At 31.4% G+C, this 15,655-nt stretch overlaps 1 protein-coding gene across 1 annotated transcript; it reads left to right on the forward strand.

The window, feature by feature from the left end:
• The first annotated feature begins 2,815 nt into the window (after positions 1 to 2,815).
• On the forward strand, positions 2,816 to 6,237 carry LOC149143483 (ribonuclease 1-like). Its single transcript, XM_089451842.1, has 4 exons — positions 2,816 to 2,947; positions 3,044 to 3,199; positions 5,695 to 5,890; positions 5,981 to 6,237. Exons 1-4 carry the CDS (start codon positions 2,831 to 2,833, stop codon positions 6,235 to 6,237), a joined length of 726 nt encoding a protein of 241 aa, XP_089307968.1. The 5' UTR covers positions 2,816 to 2,830.
• Positions 6,238 to 15,655: the final 9,418 nt, after the last annotated feature.

The raw sequence follows: 15,655 nt of genomic DNA on the forward strand, positions 1-15,655 counted from the left end.
TCCCTCATCAGATTTTGGACAACAATGCATTGGTTCCAACAATTTCTTCAAACAATTCATGTGCCCTCTCTATGCTACCACACCTTGCACACATATCAAGAAGAGTAATGCTCACAAATACATTTAACTTATATTTCCAATAATGTCATCAACATGAACCTTCCTACCCAGAAATGTTTCATGATTATCACAGAACGATAAGGAATGTGCCCTCTATGGTATTAGCTTTTGGAATGTATTTTATGGTCACATTAGTAGTCTCGATTTATCCCACAACTCTAAGGTGGAAAGTTACATTGGTGTGTATATGTGCCCATGCTCCCACAACAAAATGACGTGTTGAGCACTTGCATGGATTCTTGTGGGCTCTTCCCTTACCTTGATAGCTTGTGTGTTGAGATCCCTGGTAACTCACACTTGGCTTGGTGATTTGTATGTAGCAAAGGGTATGGATTTGGAGATTGGGCCTTCCATCCCAATAGTTTTAATAAAAACATATTTTTTGTATAAAGGTCGACAACAATAAGAATGCTCTTTAAAAACCCATTTTTTTCCAACTTCAAAGAAATATGTCATTTGATATTATAAGCCAACAATGTCTTAGCTGCTCCAAAAACCTCCATTATTTTCACCTGGCAGGATTTAGCTACAACACCTTTCTCTAAATTATTCTTCTTCAAAGAAATCTGTCATGTGATATGGTAAACCAACAATGTCCTAGTTTCTTCAAAAACCTTCATTAATTTCACCTAGCGGGATTTAACTACAACACCTTTCTCAAATAGCAACACTGAAATAAAATTATTAAATAATAATGCATTCAATTCAAGTATTTTTTGTTACTCATCATTTCGGCACTCCCTCCTTGGCCTCCAACTATCTTTTTCTTAAGTCAAGACCAATTGAAGGTGAATCTATCATTCGTAATAGAGATCCTATGGAGATTGAAGAACCAAACTCCTCCACGTTAAGGACCATGAAGCTCAAGGAAGTTCCCAATTCTAAACTTGTCTATGTTTTTTTTTTTTTTTTTGTGTAATATGTTTTTTGGACATTTTTTTTCTGCATAAAAGGCCCAAGGCCCAAAGAAATAAGAATGCTCTTTAAAAACCCACATTTCCCCAACTTCAAAGAAATATGTTACATGATATGATAATCCAACAGTGTCTTAGTTGCACCAACAATGTCCCAACTGCTCCACATTTAGCTACACCACCTTTCTCCAATAACAACATAGAAATAAAATTATTAAAGAATAGTGCATTCAATTCAGGTATTTTTTTGTTACTCATCCTTTCAGCATTCCCTCCTTGGCCTCCAACAATCTATTTCTTAGGTCAAGACCAATTAAGGAGGAATCTATCCTTCATAATAGAGATCCTATAGATATTGAAGAACTAAGCTTCCCCATGTTAAAGACCATGAAGTTCCCAATTCTAAACTTGTCTATGTTTTTTTTTTTTTTAATGTAATATGTCTTTTGGATATTTTTTTTAAACAATTCAGTTATAGAAAATTGTTTAACTCCCAATTAGAGAAGATTCTAAAAGACTTACTTTTTTATCCAGCATATTACTTAATAATATTGAAACCTTTATCTAATAATATTACTTCCATGGAGCTTTAATCTATGTATTGTAACAAGCCTTTGCACAATTCTTTTTAATTAATACAAAAATATGTTTTGGGTTTTTAAAAAATGTGATATACAATGATTCTTTACCAAAATTCAAATCCCTCTTATAATATATTCATTAAATTAAAATTAACTAGAAACTTGTATACAATGTATCTTCTTTTATTGAAAATATACCATAATATTTCGGATATAATAATAAAACTCTTAATTATTTAATCATTAGTTATATTATATCAATATATCACTCAATCAATTTAAAATATATTTTAAAATGTATTGAAACTATTATTACTAATTATTATTCTCAACTACCTAATAATCTCAACTACCTAATAATCAATACTCTTTAGAAACTTTAAAAATATAATACTCTTTAGAAACTAAAAAAAATACCTGCCAACTATCTTTTTAAACAACCCAATATTACATATAAAGGATCATCCACATTTTAAAATTTACCATAGACTTGCTTCAACATTAAAAATATACTATAAACTTTAAAGTAAGCCATCATAACTTACACAAATCACTATCAAATATTTTTTTCCAATTACTAAATACCCACATATAATATATGCACACCTATTATTAAGATACACCATAAAAAGTGAAATGATAAGAAAGATCACTTACATATAATACATTCACCTCAATTAAAATATATCATAAAATATATATGCCTTAAAATTTGCGAAGAAAGGATCCTTGTTAATTGCCCTTGTCAGTTATCTAATACTTACCTAATACTTTGGTATACTATATTCATCTGATTTAGAATATACCAAAACTATCCTTCTCAATTATCTGATACCTACATATAATGTATTCACCCCATTTAGAATATACCATCAATTTTAGCATATACCCAGAGAGATTTACAGGGTCATTGCCCTATCCTTTTCAATTACCCAACACACACATATAATATATCCCATTGAGCATATGCCATGGAATTTAGGTTAGAGGAGACCACTCCCAGGTACTCTCGATTATACAAAACTAAAATTATAAGCAATATTTTAAGATGGCGTGTGTTTACTTGAAAGCTTGAGCTTTACCGTTATAAAATCATATGGGTCACACAGCTTTCATCCACAACGTTGAATGATTCATGATACAAGTTCAGATTCATTTGATATATAGACAGGCATTGTAAGAAGGGGCAAAGTTCATTGCAGAAAATCGTTGAAAATGGCAACCAGCTTGAGCGTCAATGGACGTTGGATAATGTTTGCACTCATCGTTTTTGAGTGCTGTTCCATTCGTGTCATTGCCAGGTCTTTTGATTTCTATTATTTCGTTCAACAGGTATTTTCTTGAAGTAATTCTGAACATCAAATTCATTTTCAGCTGTATTCTTTATTCTTCTGTAAGTTGATGGTAATAGGTTGCTTGTAAATATAGTGGCCTGGTTCATACTGCGATACCCGCAGAGGATGCTGCTACCCTCGCACGGGAAAGCCTGCTTCCGACTTTTCCATTCATGGACTGTGGCCCAACTACAGGACCGGAAAATGGCCACAGTTCTGTGATTCTACTAGAGAATTCGATTACTCAAAGGTGCTTCTCACTCTATATTTTTCCATGCGTAGTAATAAAATCTAATGTTTTTCTTATATGATCATGGCTCGATTTATATTTTTTTCCAGTAGAAAATAATACTACTTTTTTATATTAATAAATAGGTAGTACATATATCCTGAACACTTTTCTATCTCCACTTCTTTGGATTATATATTACTGAGTTCTCTTTTCAAACTATTCATTTTCCTTTACATCAAATCTTTTCCTTTTGAAAATTTTTCTATTGCTGCACTGTATTTCTTATTTTCTATATGCAGTCTATTAGCTGAATTAATATTAACTATTACAAAAATAATTATGATATTTGGATATTCTAAAGCATAAAAATTATATTTCTTGCATGTTTGTTTTTATGAATAATTGATGATGCATTGGTCATGACACCCTGTTTGAAAGAAAAAGAAATAAAACTTCCCTCTGTCTATCGTTATGTTTTTTCTCATAGCAGATCAACTGTCTTGTTTTGTTTTCTATAAATATGATCAAAATTTACTTGCTCGAAGGTCTTTACTAGTGTTTGATGAGTTTCATTCAATTGATTAAGATAAGAGGCTGAAATCATTGTCTCCCTTGACACATTCTATTATGCCCTTGGCATCGTCATAAATCTAGATCTGTTCTATTCCAAACCATTTGGCTGCAATTAGTACTCCCCACAATACGATAACTTCAACTCTACTATTGTTTCCTTTCCCGCGTTCCCACCAGAAATGGTAAAATTTATCAATTTAAATATAAATGATTGCTCACATCCACATTCTCTCCTAAAACATGGGGCATCAAAAGACCCAACAGTAAATGTTTGTCATATATCTCTAGATTTAAATTTTTTTTTGTAGCCTTTACTTCCCAACAACGACCCTATTTCGTTGAGATAGGCCACCGTCCTAATAATATCCTCACGAGCCTCCATTCTTTTTTGATAAAAAATGATAGCATTCAGTCTCGGCCATATGGTCCATAAGATGTACAATGGTAGCCCTATGAAACAATGGACTTTGATCCATAAGCTAATGCATGAGAACAACCACTGGAAGTGTCCCATAGAGCTATATTGAAATAATCCAGCACACCATCCCATATTGCCTTAGTATAAGGACAATGTAGAAAGAGGTGATTTGAATCTTCCTCTCCCTTCCTACACATAATACAAATGCCCTATCCATGAATTCCTCACCTTTGAAGATTATGCCATGTCAGTATAAGATGATGAATGACCAACAACTAAAATATTTGATTTTATTCGGAAGGATATAAAGACAATGTAGAAAGAGATGATTTGAATCTTCCTCTCCCTTCCTAAACATAATACAAATGCCCTATCCATGAATTCCTCGCCTTTGAAGACTATGCCATGCTATTATAAGATAATGAATGACCAACCAACTAAAATATTTGATTTTATTACGAAAGTTCCATTCCTAGATGACCAAAAAATATTTTGGAAAATAATGATCCCTCTCCTTTTTAAGAAAACTCATATAAATGTCTTTTACCAACGGATTACCTTTTTTTTTGGGTAACTACTCAAGAAATATCATCATCTTTGTCATCTAATGAGATGCCAACATTTCGAAGATTTATTATATAATCCTTCCATTCCCCAAAATATTTTGGGGCAGCTCCAAATCCTCTGCCTTTTACCAAGCCTGTAGCCTCTAGGTCCATATGGTGAGCCTTGCCTTATACCAAGCCTCTAGGTCTATATGGTGAGCCCCGTGATGTATAATCTATTTGAGAAGAATAATGTCTTTACCATATTACCATGAATATGGTTGAGAATCTGGACCTATAAAGCTTTCATATCGATAATGGCATCTAGAACAATCTTTATCATAAATCTGTCACCCACTGTCCAGCACGCATTTCCAAGAGAAATTGCAGTACATGAATCATGCTTCTCCAAATGAAAGACATCTGAGATTTTTTCCTCGCCTGTTGCTAATCCATGTCGAAAAAGATTGTCCATACATGTATTTATCTTTGATGATACATGACCATATGCCTTCTTCCTATACAACCCTTCAAGTATTTTTAATAATGAGAGCCTTATTGAAAGAACTAGATCTATGATCCCATCAGTCTTCTGCAGGTCTAGCTATTTCTGACCAATGTACCGGATGGATGTTACCTGATTTCTCTTCATTATGGGCCCCTGTCCATATAAAACCCGACATTATGGATTGGATCCTTTTGATTATTTCACCCGGTAAAAGAAAAGATGCATCCACTATACAGATAGATTCTGCAATATAGATTTCAGCGTAATCAGTCTCCCTCCCAATGACATGGCAATCTAATTTATTTTTAAACTTTTCAATTAACCATTTCCAATCCTTAATTCTGCAACCACAAAGTTGCAATCTGAAACCCAAATATTTGAAACTGTAGGCTATATGGCTGGATGTTACCCAAAAAGCTCACTTATCTCCTTCAACACTGGGGTTCGTTAAAATGGTTTGTATTTGCAGATTTCAGATCTGAAGGAAGAGCTGAACAAATATTGGGGTTCGTTAAGCTGTCCCAGCAGCGATGGACACAAATTCTGGGGGCACGAATGGGATAAACATGGCACTTGCTCTCTCAATCTTGACGAGCATTCATACTTCCAGACGGCTCTCTCCTTGAGGGAAAAAATAGACATTCTCGGGGCGCTTAAAGCGGCAGGTGATCGTTGAAACCAATGCCAAATTTAATTCTTTCATACAAAATAAATAATGTTTAGATCTGTAATATTAAATGGTAATTTGTTTGCAGGTATTAAGCCGGATGGAAGCGAATACAGTTTGAGCGATATCAAGGAAGCCATTAAGCAAAGCACTGGGCAGCTCCCAGGAATCGATTGCAACAGAAGCGATGAGGGAACTGTTCAACTACTCGAGGTGTATGTGTGTGTTGATAAATCTGATGCTTCCACTGTTATCGAATGCCCCATTTATCCACACAGCAGTTGCCCATCTACGGTTGCATTTCCTCCCTTTGGGGACGATCGGGAGGTACAAGACGAGCTGTAGGTCTGGCTAAACAGGATTTGTTTGAATGGTTCAGTTTTTCAATCAAAATTTGCGATATCCGCAAAGACAGTTTCTGGGTTTGATTTCTGGGTTTAGTTGTGGCTATTGCATTGCAGTGCATATTATGTACGATTCGATTTGACCGTACGTATTTGATTAAAATTAGGGTTTATGTTACGCTGCATGTCCCGTACGATTCAATTTGACTGTATGTATTTGACTTAAAATAGCAAAAAGACATAGGGTTTGGTTCCTCACAAAGTTTCAAATTTTTCATAAATATGGAAAAATTAGAATGCGGGTAAACATAATTATTAAAAGATTAATGATTGAAATAATAATTTAATTTAAAGATTACAACTAAGCTAGATTTATAACATTTACTTGAAATATAAAATTAGCTTATGAAAGTTTTAAAATAATTTTAGAATAATTGCAAAAGGTTGATTTCTGATTTTGATTTCTTTGAATTCATATGAATGTATATCGTTCATATATGTGTATAGAATTGGATTTTATTTTTAATATATATATTCATATTCATGACCATTAGAATTGGTCATTGCAGTGGTATTGCTTTTTTAATTCATTTCATTTATTATCACTATAGTTCCTATTCGTAATTGAATATTTGTGAATTACAAAACTAAAGCAAACACATTATAATATTTTCCACAGCGTATTTATACATTTTACCAACTTTCTCATTGAAACATATTATATTTATGATTTTTTAAATTTATTTTTTTTATATAAAAAGGTAAATTAAGATGTCTTATTTTTTAAATAACATATTTAATTTTTTGATTGATAGTTGAAAAAGAAAATTTCGTTACATTTTTTTTTAAATTATAATGAGCCTATGTTCATCTTAACTCATAATCAATCAAGTTCTTAGAGATCAAATATCTTGAGGTGCATATTGTGAAAATAAATTTGATCAACCACACATTTTTGGAGTGAAAAAAGATTTGATCTATCTGAAAGTACAAACCATTTTTGATCTATATATGTGCTTGGTAGATCCAAAGTTAAAATGGAACTAGTTGACATTATATAAATTCCACATCTCTATATGTAGAAATATTTATACGTAGAAAAATTCTCTTTTTTAATTTTATTAAAACCTAAGTTTGATTTAAGATCTATGGAATACCTACGGAATATTTTTAGTAGTCCTAAGGCAAGAGAATTTATATATATCTCAAAAGTATAACTTTTTGAGTTTATATATATCTCAAAAGTATAACTTTTTTCTTTGAGATTTAATTAAAAAAGTGTTATAAAATTGAGTTAAAATAAAATATTTATAAAATATTTTGATTACTAAATGAGTTATGGTTTTTGGGCATGTGATATTGATAATCCATGGTATTGACTGAGTATTACAACAAAGCCTATTTACAAGTAAATATTGTTCATGGTAAAGTGGAAATAAATATTGGGGATGGTATTGTAACAAAGCCTATTTACAATAAATAATATTCATGGTAAAATGGGATTGAATATCCACGGTTAAGAATCTTGTTATATTTGAAGTACACAACTCTAGCAATGGATAACAATTATTAGCAATGGATAACAATTATTAGTTTAGCATTGACAAATGCAACTTATAATGTTTAACTTTCAAAAATAAATATATAATTTTTAATATTGTTGAAAAAAATCTATAGAAATAATGACATAATGACTTTTTTCACAACAATTTTTTTAGTTACTTTTAATTAAAATCCAACAAATATTTTTAAAATCTAGAGTTTAAGTTGTTTAATTTGTAAAATTCGAGGGCCCAAAAATTTGTTTTAGGGAGATGAATCCATTTATGCATTCAAAAATGCATTTTAAATAACAAAAAATCATGTTGTTTCTTGAAATTGTTTTACCACATTCCGATGAAAAAGTCTATTTTGTCTATAAGTTAGGCTATGTGCTATTTATATGTTATATATTTTAATGTGATATGTATAATATGATTTTATTTTCTCTAAAAGAGTTGATTGCAACACTTGTTTCAATTTATATGATAAAATGGATCTTAATTTATAGATACTATTTATATGGTATATATTGTAATGTGATATGTATATTTCTAGCCTAGATCCATTTAACTCTCAATCTACCAAGAGCCGAAAGGATAAAATATCTTGAGATGCAAATCTCTTTTATAGTGGAAAGAGATTTTATCCCTCTCAACACTTGGAAGACCCAGAGTTAAATGTTAAATGTTTACAAACATTTACATCATACAAACCTCGACATTGACCCACATTTAGTTTTGTATTTTTTTAATATATATCTTTCCTAACATTTAGAAAATGTTGAGTTACATACTTACTTACATTATGCTTACACATCTCCCTATATTTCTTATACATCTCCTTTACACCACCATAACATCACCCCCATACTAGACCAACATTTAATTTTGTTTTGTTAATCCAATGATACTACTTCAAGCAAGATTATTATTGTTTTTTGTTTAAAATATTTTTTTGAATGCATAAATGGATCCAACACCATGAAAAACCCTTGGAGCACTTGAACTATACAAATTAAACAACTTAAACTCAAGTTTAAAAAATTATCTGCAGAAATTTGGTTCAAATTTACTAGAAAAATGCCCTAAAATGACTATTTCGTATCTAAGTTAAACTATGGCTATATTTTTCCCAACATTTTTTTTTTTGAATTACTTACTTACTTACTTACATTATGCCTACACTTCTCTCCCTATACTGATTACTTACATTACTCATACACATATTGATATATTGGGTTGTAAAAAGGTTCTCGACGCAATAGATTAAAGCGTAAAACTATTTAAATTATATAAAAAAATAATTAATATTTTTTTTTATAAATAATTAAATTTACATTCCTCAAAAACTCAAGCATCCATAATTCTGATCTACTAAGTGGCGAGAGGGATCAATTATCTTTTCACGTTAAAAGAGGTTTGCATATCAAGATATTTGATCCCTCTGGACCCTTGGTAAATTCGAAGTTAAGATGGATCTAGGTTGGTTTAATTTATTCCTTTAAATATGCTATATTCCACAAGAATATCATGGGTTCTCATAAACATGGAGATAAAAAACCACCCACACTTTGATCAAATCATGTTTACTTTCACTAACCAACAAAAATTAATAAAAATAATAATAATAACATCTGTTATTTTTATTTTTATTTTGACTTAATTAAGATGTTTACACAATATTACATTACATAACATTACAATATTAACATCTCTACCATATCAAGATAGAAAATGTCTCTGAATACAATTACTTATTTCAAATTTATTAATTACTTATTATTATCTAAAATAATACTAACTTAACATTTTCTAATTTAGTCAAGACCTATCATTCTCTAGAGCACTCCTAAATTGACCATTCTAAATTTCAAGCATTAATCTTTATATGCTTTTTATTCCAAGTTTAGCAATGGTCTTTGAGAGAAAACTACTAAATTGGCAATATATACATTTCCAATAATAAAATATAACCTAATTTCATGAATGTTTGTTTTATATATATATATATATATATATATATATATATATATATATATTTATAAGTTATGAAAAATAAGTTTCAGTTCGCAGCCAGACGCAACAGTCCTAGGGACCTTCCTCTCTTTGTGGACTAGTACTAGGAAGGAGGCTTAATAGAAGGATATAGACATGCACTTGGTTTACCAAAGGTTTTGTGGTGCAAGTGAAGAAGTAAATACAAATGCTCTAAGTTAAGGTAAGTGAGCCTATGGAAGGTAAATAGTAAAGGTTATAATTCTTTCTCGGGGGACGAGCTGAACTGAACCCGGCCACCCAGATACAATTTATAAATGAAGACAGACCACATTGCTAGGATATGCTTCCCTTTCATTTTAGTACCTCTTATCACCACCACTATTAATTTGGTTTGAGAAGTAAATCTAGATCGAAGCGAAACGTATAAATCTTTAAAAAATATGGAAAGAATGATTTCGAGTATAACTATGGTATCAAGCAAGGTATCAAATAGTATTTATTTTTTATTTTTTATTTTTATTTTTTAAACTCTGGTCTTATAGATTCTTTGAAATTTGAAAGTCCTTTGTAATGTTAGAAATTATCTCAATAAAAATTACACAGAATATCAATACTTGTAAGATCATGTAATTGTTGGAAAGTTCATGGGAAATAGTATTTTATTTATTTATTGTTATTTTTAAAACTTTGGTTTTATAGATTTTATGAAAATTGAAAGTTTTTTTTTTTTAAATTTATCTAAATAAAAATTAAACAAAATATTAATACATGTAACATCATGTAATTGTTGGAAAGTTCATGGGTATTTGACTTATGGAAAAGGCCATGTCCTAGTGGATTAGAAATTATTGAAATCCAAAAGGTTATGTGGATTTGAAATTGGGCTCAAAATGGTTTTTTATCGTTATGATTTAGAACATGTGTTCCAAAATTAGCATTATTTTTTCAATTGAATTGAACTATATCTTTGCTTCTAAACAGAAACATCCAACTTAAATATGGGATATTTCATAGCTACAACCATTTAAATTTGTCTAATTCTTTTCCTCAAGAATTTCAAAAAGAAGTTTGAGTATGTACATATTTTGTAATATCAAATGTAATTAAACGATGCCATTGCATATCTTACTTTGGAATATGTGTCTATATGAATGTATCCAAGCCTTTTCGAGCAATGTTATATTTGAGTATTACAATACTAACAAGCTAAAACTTGTTGACTTTGATAATATTCCATTTTGTGCAAGACATGTCATGAGCATGACCACCTATTTAGGGACTTCCCTATTAATCAAATTCCTCCTCCCCTCAAACATGAAAAGGAGCAAGGATTAGGGGGTTTTGAGAAATCTGAAGGAAAGGAAAAAGTAAATATAACAACCCCCCCCCCCTTAAATTCTAATTTTGTTGGACAAAAATCCAACAACCATTATGAAATTCTATCCAAGAACATAGAGGAATCCTTGACAAGTATAACAATAATCATGAAGAAAAACCCCTATAACTACAAGAAATTTAGGAAAAAATAATAAAATCAATCAAGTGAACAAAAATCAATAATGAATACTAGAAAGACATCAAAATGACTAAGGATGTGGGTAGAAGCTCTAGAATACTAAAAAAGGATATAGGAAGGGAAAGATATGGAGCCAGAAGAGCTTGATCTACAAAATTTATCAACAACATGGGACAAAAAAATTCCACTCAATCCTAAATTAGCAGATTCAACACTTGATAAAGGCCTTTATGAGAAGCCAAGAGCTACATGTAGCAATAATACAAGGTACACATAATCAGTCCATCTCTTTTGGCATCAAGATTATTAATACCCAAAAAGAAATCTCAGAATAAGTGAACATGATAAGAGAAGAGATCAAAGAAAGAACAAACAACTTCTATAAGAGAAATGGAAATGTTAGTTAGCTCATAAATAATATCTTTAATGATGGAAAATTTCCACCCTTTCCCTTCAAATACCCAACAAAGATACACTCTTTGCTTATAAGAGGCTTGAATAGAAAAATGAAACACAAGATTACTAAATATAAAATTTAAATAGCATATCCAAACTATTCTTATGATTTGGGAAAAAAAGTGCACAAGAGATATTCTACTCAAAAGTGTAGCCATATTTGGAAATATTTTAATTCAGTGGCAATAGGAACATAGAGGGAAGTCGAGTGGATTCTTTTAAATAGAACCCCTTTAGAACCATACTTTCAAAAATTTTATCTACTAGTATAACTCTCGTAACAAATTTTAATTAAAAAAATTAGTAGAACTGGGCTTCATTTCAAATGTTTATGGACCTAACCTGCACGGGGAAATGTCTTTTCTTCATAATGTTCAGGGAATTCCTCAAATAATGGGAACTGGTTACCAGATTATGCGGATAGATTTCAATATGATCAAATCCTTGGAGGAAATTGAGGTATAAGATGCCTATATGTAGATTTAGAGATCTTTAAAGACACATATTCAAAGCCCAAAATTAGTATGTACAAAGACATCCAATGGCACTCACACTTTGAATAACAAAAGATGAGGCATGCAGTACGTAGCTTCTAGGCTAAATCTATTTCTCATTTAATAATTTTTAATGATCATGGGACTAAGATTCAATGCCTCAATACTACCAAGCATGGTTTTAGATCATTGGCCAAGAATTTTGATTTTGGATACATAACAAGGCCAAAAAATTGTCCATTAAAAATTAATGTTTCGTGGATAAATCACATATCCTTGTAGCAAAATGTGCCTAAGTGGTGGAAGAATGATTCTACAAATATAAAATACATAATCTATCACTTTCTGTAGTGATAGAAATATCTCAAAGCTTTTATGCAACAATGGAACAAGTAGGAATTAAAATACATCTTTTAAATACTACAAGGATATTACTAAAGAAATGAGGTATGTCTAGTAAGAAACCATCCTTGAAGGATAAATAAAGGAACTTATCATATTGAGAGCTCAACTTCACAAAAAAAAGCTAAGCTTATTTCCAAAAATAAGCTCAACTTTGAAAACATCTAGAGGAGCACAATATATAGGAAGAGATCCTCTAGAAGCAAAAAAAATCAATAGTTCAATGGATAAAGGAGGGAAAGAAGAAAACCAAATTCTTCCATTTCTTAATGACTTAACGTCGACATGATAAGAAAATTTCAACAATAAAAAGTAGTTAGGGAGAGAATTTGGAGTCACATGCTAACATCGATAAGGAATTGAAAAATTATTACAAAATATTACTTATTGAAACCCAAAAGGATCAAAGGACTAGTATTTAAAATATCACAGAACATATCCCCTCTTTGATTACCTAGGAGCACAATGAAATCTTATTTAGGGAGGTCACTCTTTAGGAAGAGGAGCAAGTAGTCAAAAAAATACCCAAAGGAAAATCTATAGGACTAGTTTATTTTAGAACACTTTCAACCTTGCTAGCCTATTATTAAGCAATATGTTTGAAAATTGGTTAAGGAGTCTTGTAGAAATACCTTAATACTCCCATCCCTAAATTCCACCTTGCTTACACTAATTTCCATAGAAGAAAAAGTAGAGGATTACATGAAACTTTTTCCAATGTCTCTTTATAAAATAGCTTATAAAATTACAACTAAAATCATAACTAATCAACTTGAACCTCTTCTTCCAATGATATTTCGTTAGGAGAAGCTTGGCTATATGGAAGGTAGAAAAATCCTTGATAACAACATCCAAGCTGATGAATTGATACACTCTTAAGATTTTGAAAAAAATAAATAATACTTAACAAGGTCAACATGTCTAAATCCTTTGATAAGTTGAAAGGGGAATACATTTACCACATCCTCTATCCTTTTGATTCCCTAACAAATGGATAAATTTCATCCACTCTCTTACTTCCAAAGCATTCTCTTCAATCCTTATAAATGGTTCACCTTCATTTATGTTTTCTCCAACTCATGGAATCAAACATGGGCATACATTAACTACATTCCTTGATCTGTAAATTTTTGTGGATATTCCATTGGACAATTTGTCACAATAGATCTAACAAAATTATATTTAAAATTTAGTATTTTACACTATTACAGTCTTATTTCGTTTTGTATTTTTGGATCTGTAGATTAATCTTAATAGTGTATGCATACAAATTAAAATGATGTATAAAAAAGGGAACACCAAAATAATACATATTTGAGACAAGATATGACTTGGGAAAACCTTTCGAGAGAAACACCTAGCTCGAAGGTGAGGTTGCTTTACTCTCTTTCTTTGAATAGAAATATGGCGTGAGTACAAATAAGTATGGCCCATTTCCCATGGTATACTACTGTGCACAAATCATCTCCGTGTGCCCGATCTCCTATCCCGCTTTGCTATTTTTTTTCTCAGCTATGGAACAAATGCACTCGAAAGAATGGAGCTCATTTTCTTCCTAGTTTCTTAGTTATAACACAACCTGATAGCCTATTAGTGGTTATGTTGGACTACCTAAAATCTTAATCAAAGTTACAATTTAGAATATTCTAGAGTATTCTTCATCATAATCACGTGGATAATCCATTTTTCATGAATAACAAGGGTTGATGTGGCATCCTCCCAAATTATGGTGGTGAAAATAGGAAGATCAACTTATGAGTGGAATAACATTCACATACAAATTCTAGTTGATGAAATTCTTGTTTCATTGGAAATGTATAATTTTGTAGAATAGGAAATAAAAGGTGCAATGCTAAAGTGGAAATTTTTTACCCCCCATAAATGCCATTTTATTCCCCAAAATGCTCCCAAAATGTTTTAGACATTGTTCTTCCAAAGTAGGTCCCCCCGATAAAATGGACCTATGAGATGATTCCTTCACTTTTTCCACTCTGGAAGCATTGAGATGGAAGAAAATAATATAATGATGCAATATCGATCACAATTCCCCATTTTGAGAGGCTTTTGATTCCAAAAAACTTCTACTGAATGAGGTGAGGAAATTTTTCCTCCACACCCTCTTGAGTGTACCATTTAGCTTTGCTTGGAAATTGTTCTTTCAAACCAATCTACCAAAGGTCATGTTGCCCCTGTCTTGTAGCTCTAGACCTATTCTAAACAATTGTATCTTCTTACAACTTTTCTTGAGAATCTGGTGCTAAATCCTCCACAAAAGGTAGGAACTAGTCCTCTTCATGATCTAGCATGGAAGGATCATAGAGTTTAAGATTCTCTAGATTTAAAACTAAGTGAATGTGCATATATGGTGGTAAAATGAGTCGAGAGGAGTTTTCACTCATATTTTCTAGTATCTCTAAGGGAACATACCTCAGTGCCTTAATTTTCCTACCAAGCCCATGTACCCTCTCCTTACTCAATTGTAGTCATACTCTGTCGACCATCTTGAACAATTGATCTATTCTATGTTGATCATGCTTGGCCTTATATTTCTCCTATGAATTTTACGGTGTCTCTTATACCTTCATATGAGTATTCTTGATCTCTCTTTATAAATTTTTAACCCCTTAAGTCATCTCCTATAATATGTTCCCTCACTCCTCTTTGCTGCTCATATGTGATGTCGAAAGGAAAATGAAAAAATATCCAAAACAAGTTTCAAATGGGGACTTTACTATATAGGTATGGACTCCTTTGTTGTAAAATATTGTATATATACCATTTTCTCATCCCAAGTCTTTAGATGCTTATGGTTGTATCCCCTCAGAGGTTACACCAATATCATGTTGACTACTCCTATCCACCCATGTCTTAGTGGATGGAATGTTGTAGATCTCTCCAACTTTGTGACCATCTTCTCCCACAACGTAGTCCAGAATGCACTAAGAAATCTTGTGTCCCTATTTGAAATGATGGTCTTTGGTATCCAAAAATGTACCCAGGCCTTTTCAATGA

Source organism: Pinus tabuliformis, chromosome X, assembly GCF_031772625.1.
Source record: "Pinus tabuliformis cultivar Carrire ecotype Pingquan chromosome X, CPIR1, whole genome shotgun sequence".
Taxonomy (NCBI): Eukaryota; Viridiplantae; Streptophyta; class Pinopsida; order Pinales; family Pinaceae; genus Pinus; species Pinus tabuliformis.

What these genes read in the sequence shown, in the direction of transcription:
- LOC149143483 (XM_089451842.1), top strand. Translation starts at nt 2,831, where the DNA reads ATGGCAACCAGCTTGAGCGTCAATGGACGTTGGATAATGTTTGCACTC. An exon ending in GAGAATTCGATTACTCAAAG is followed by an intron (nt 3,200 to 5,694) that starts GTGCTTCTCACT and finishes TTGTATTTGCAG; the next exon opens with ATTTCAGATCTGAAGGAAGA. An exon ending in CGGGGCGCTTAAAGCGGCAG is followed by an intron (nt 5,891 to 5,980) that starts GTGATCGTTGAA and finishes ATTTGTTTGCAG; the next exon opens with GTATTAAGCCGGATGGAAGC.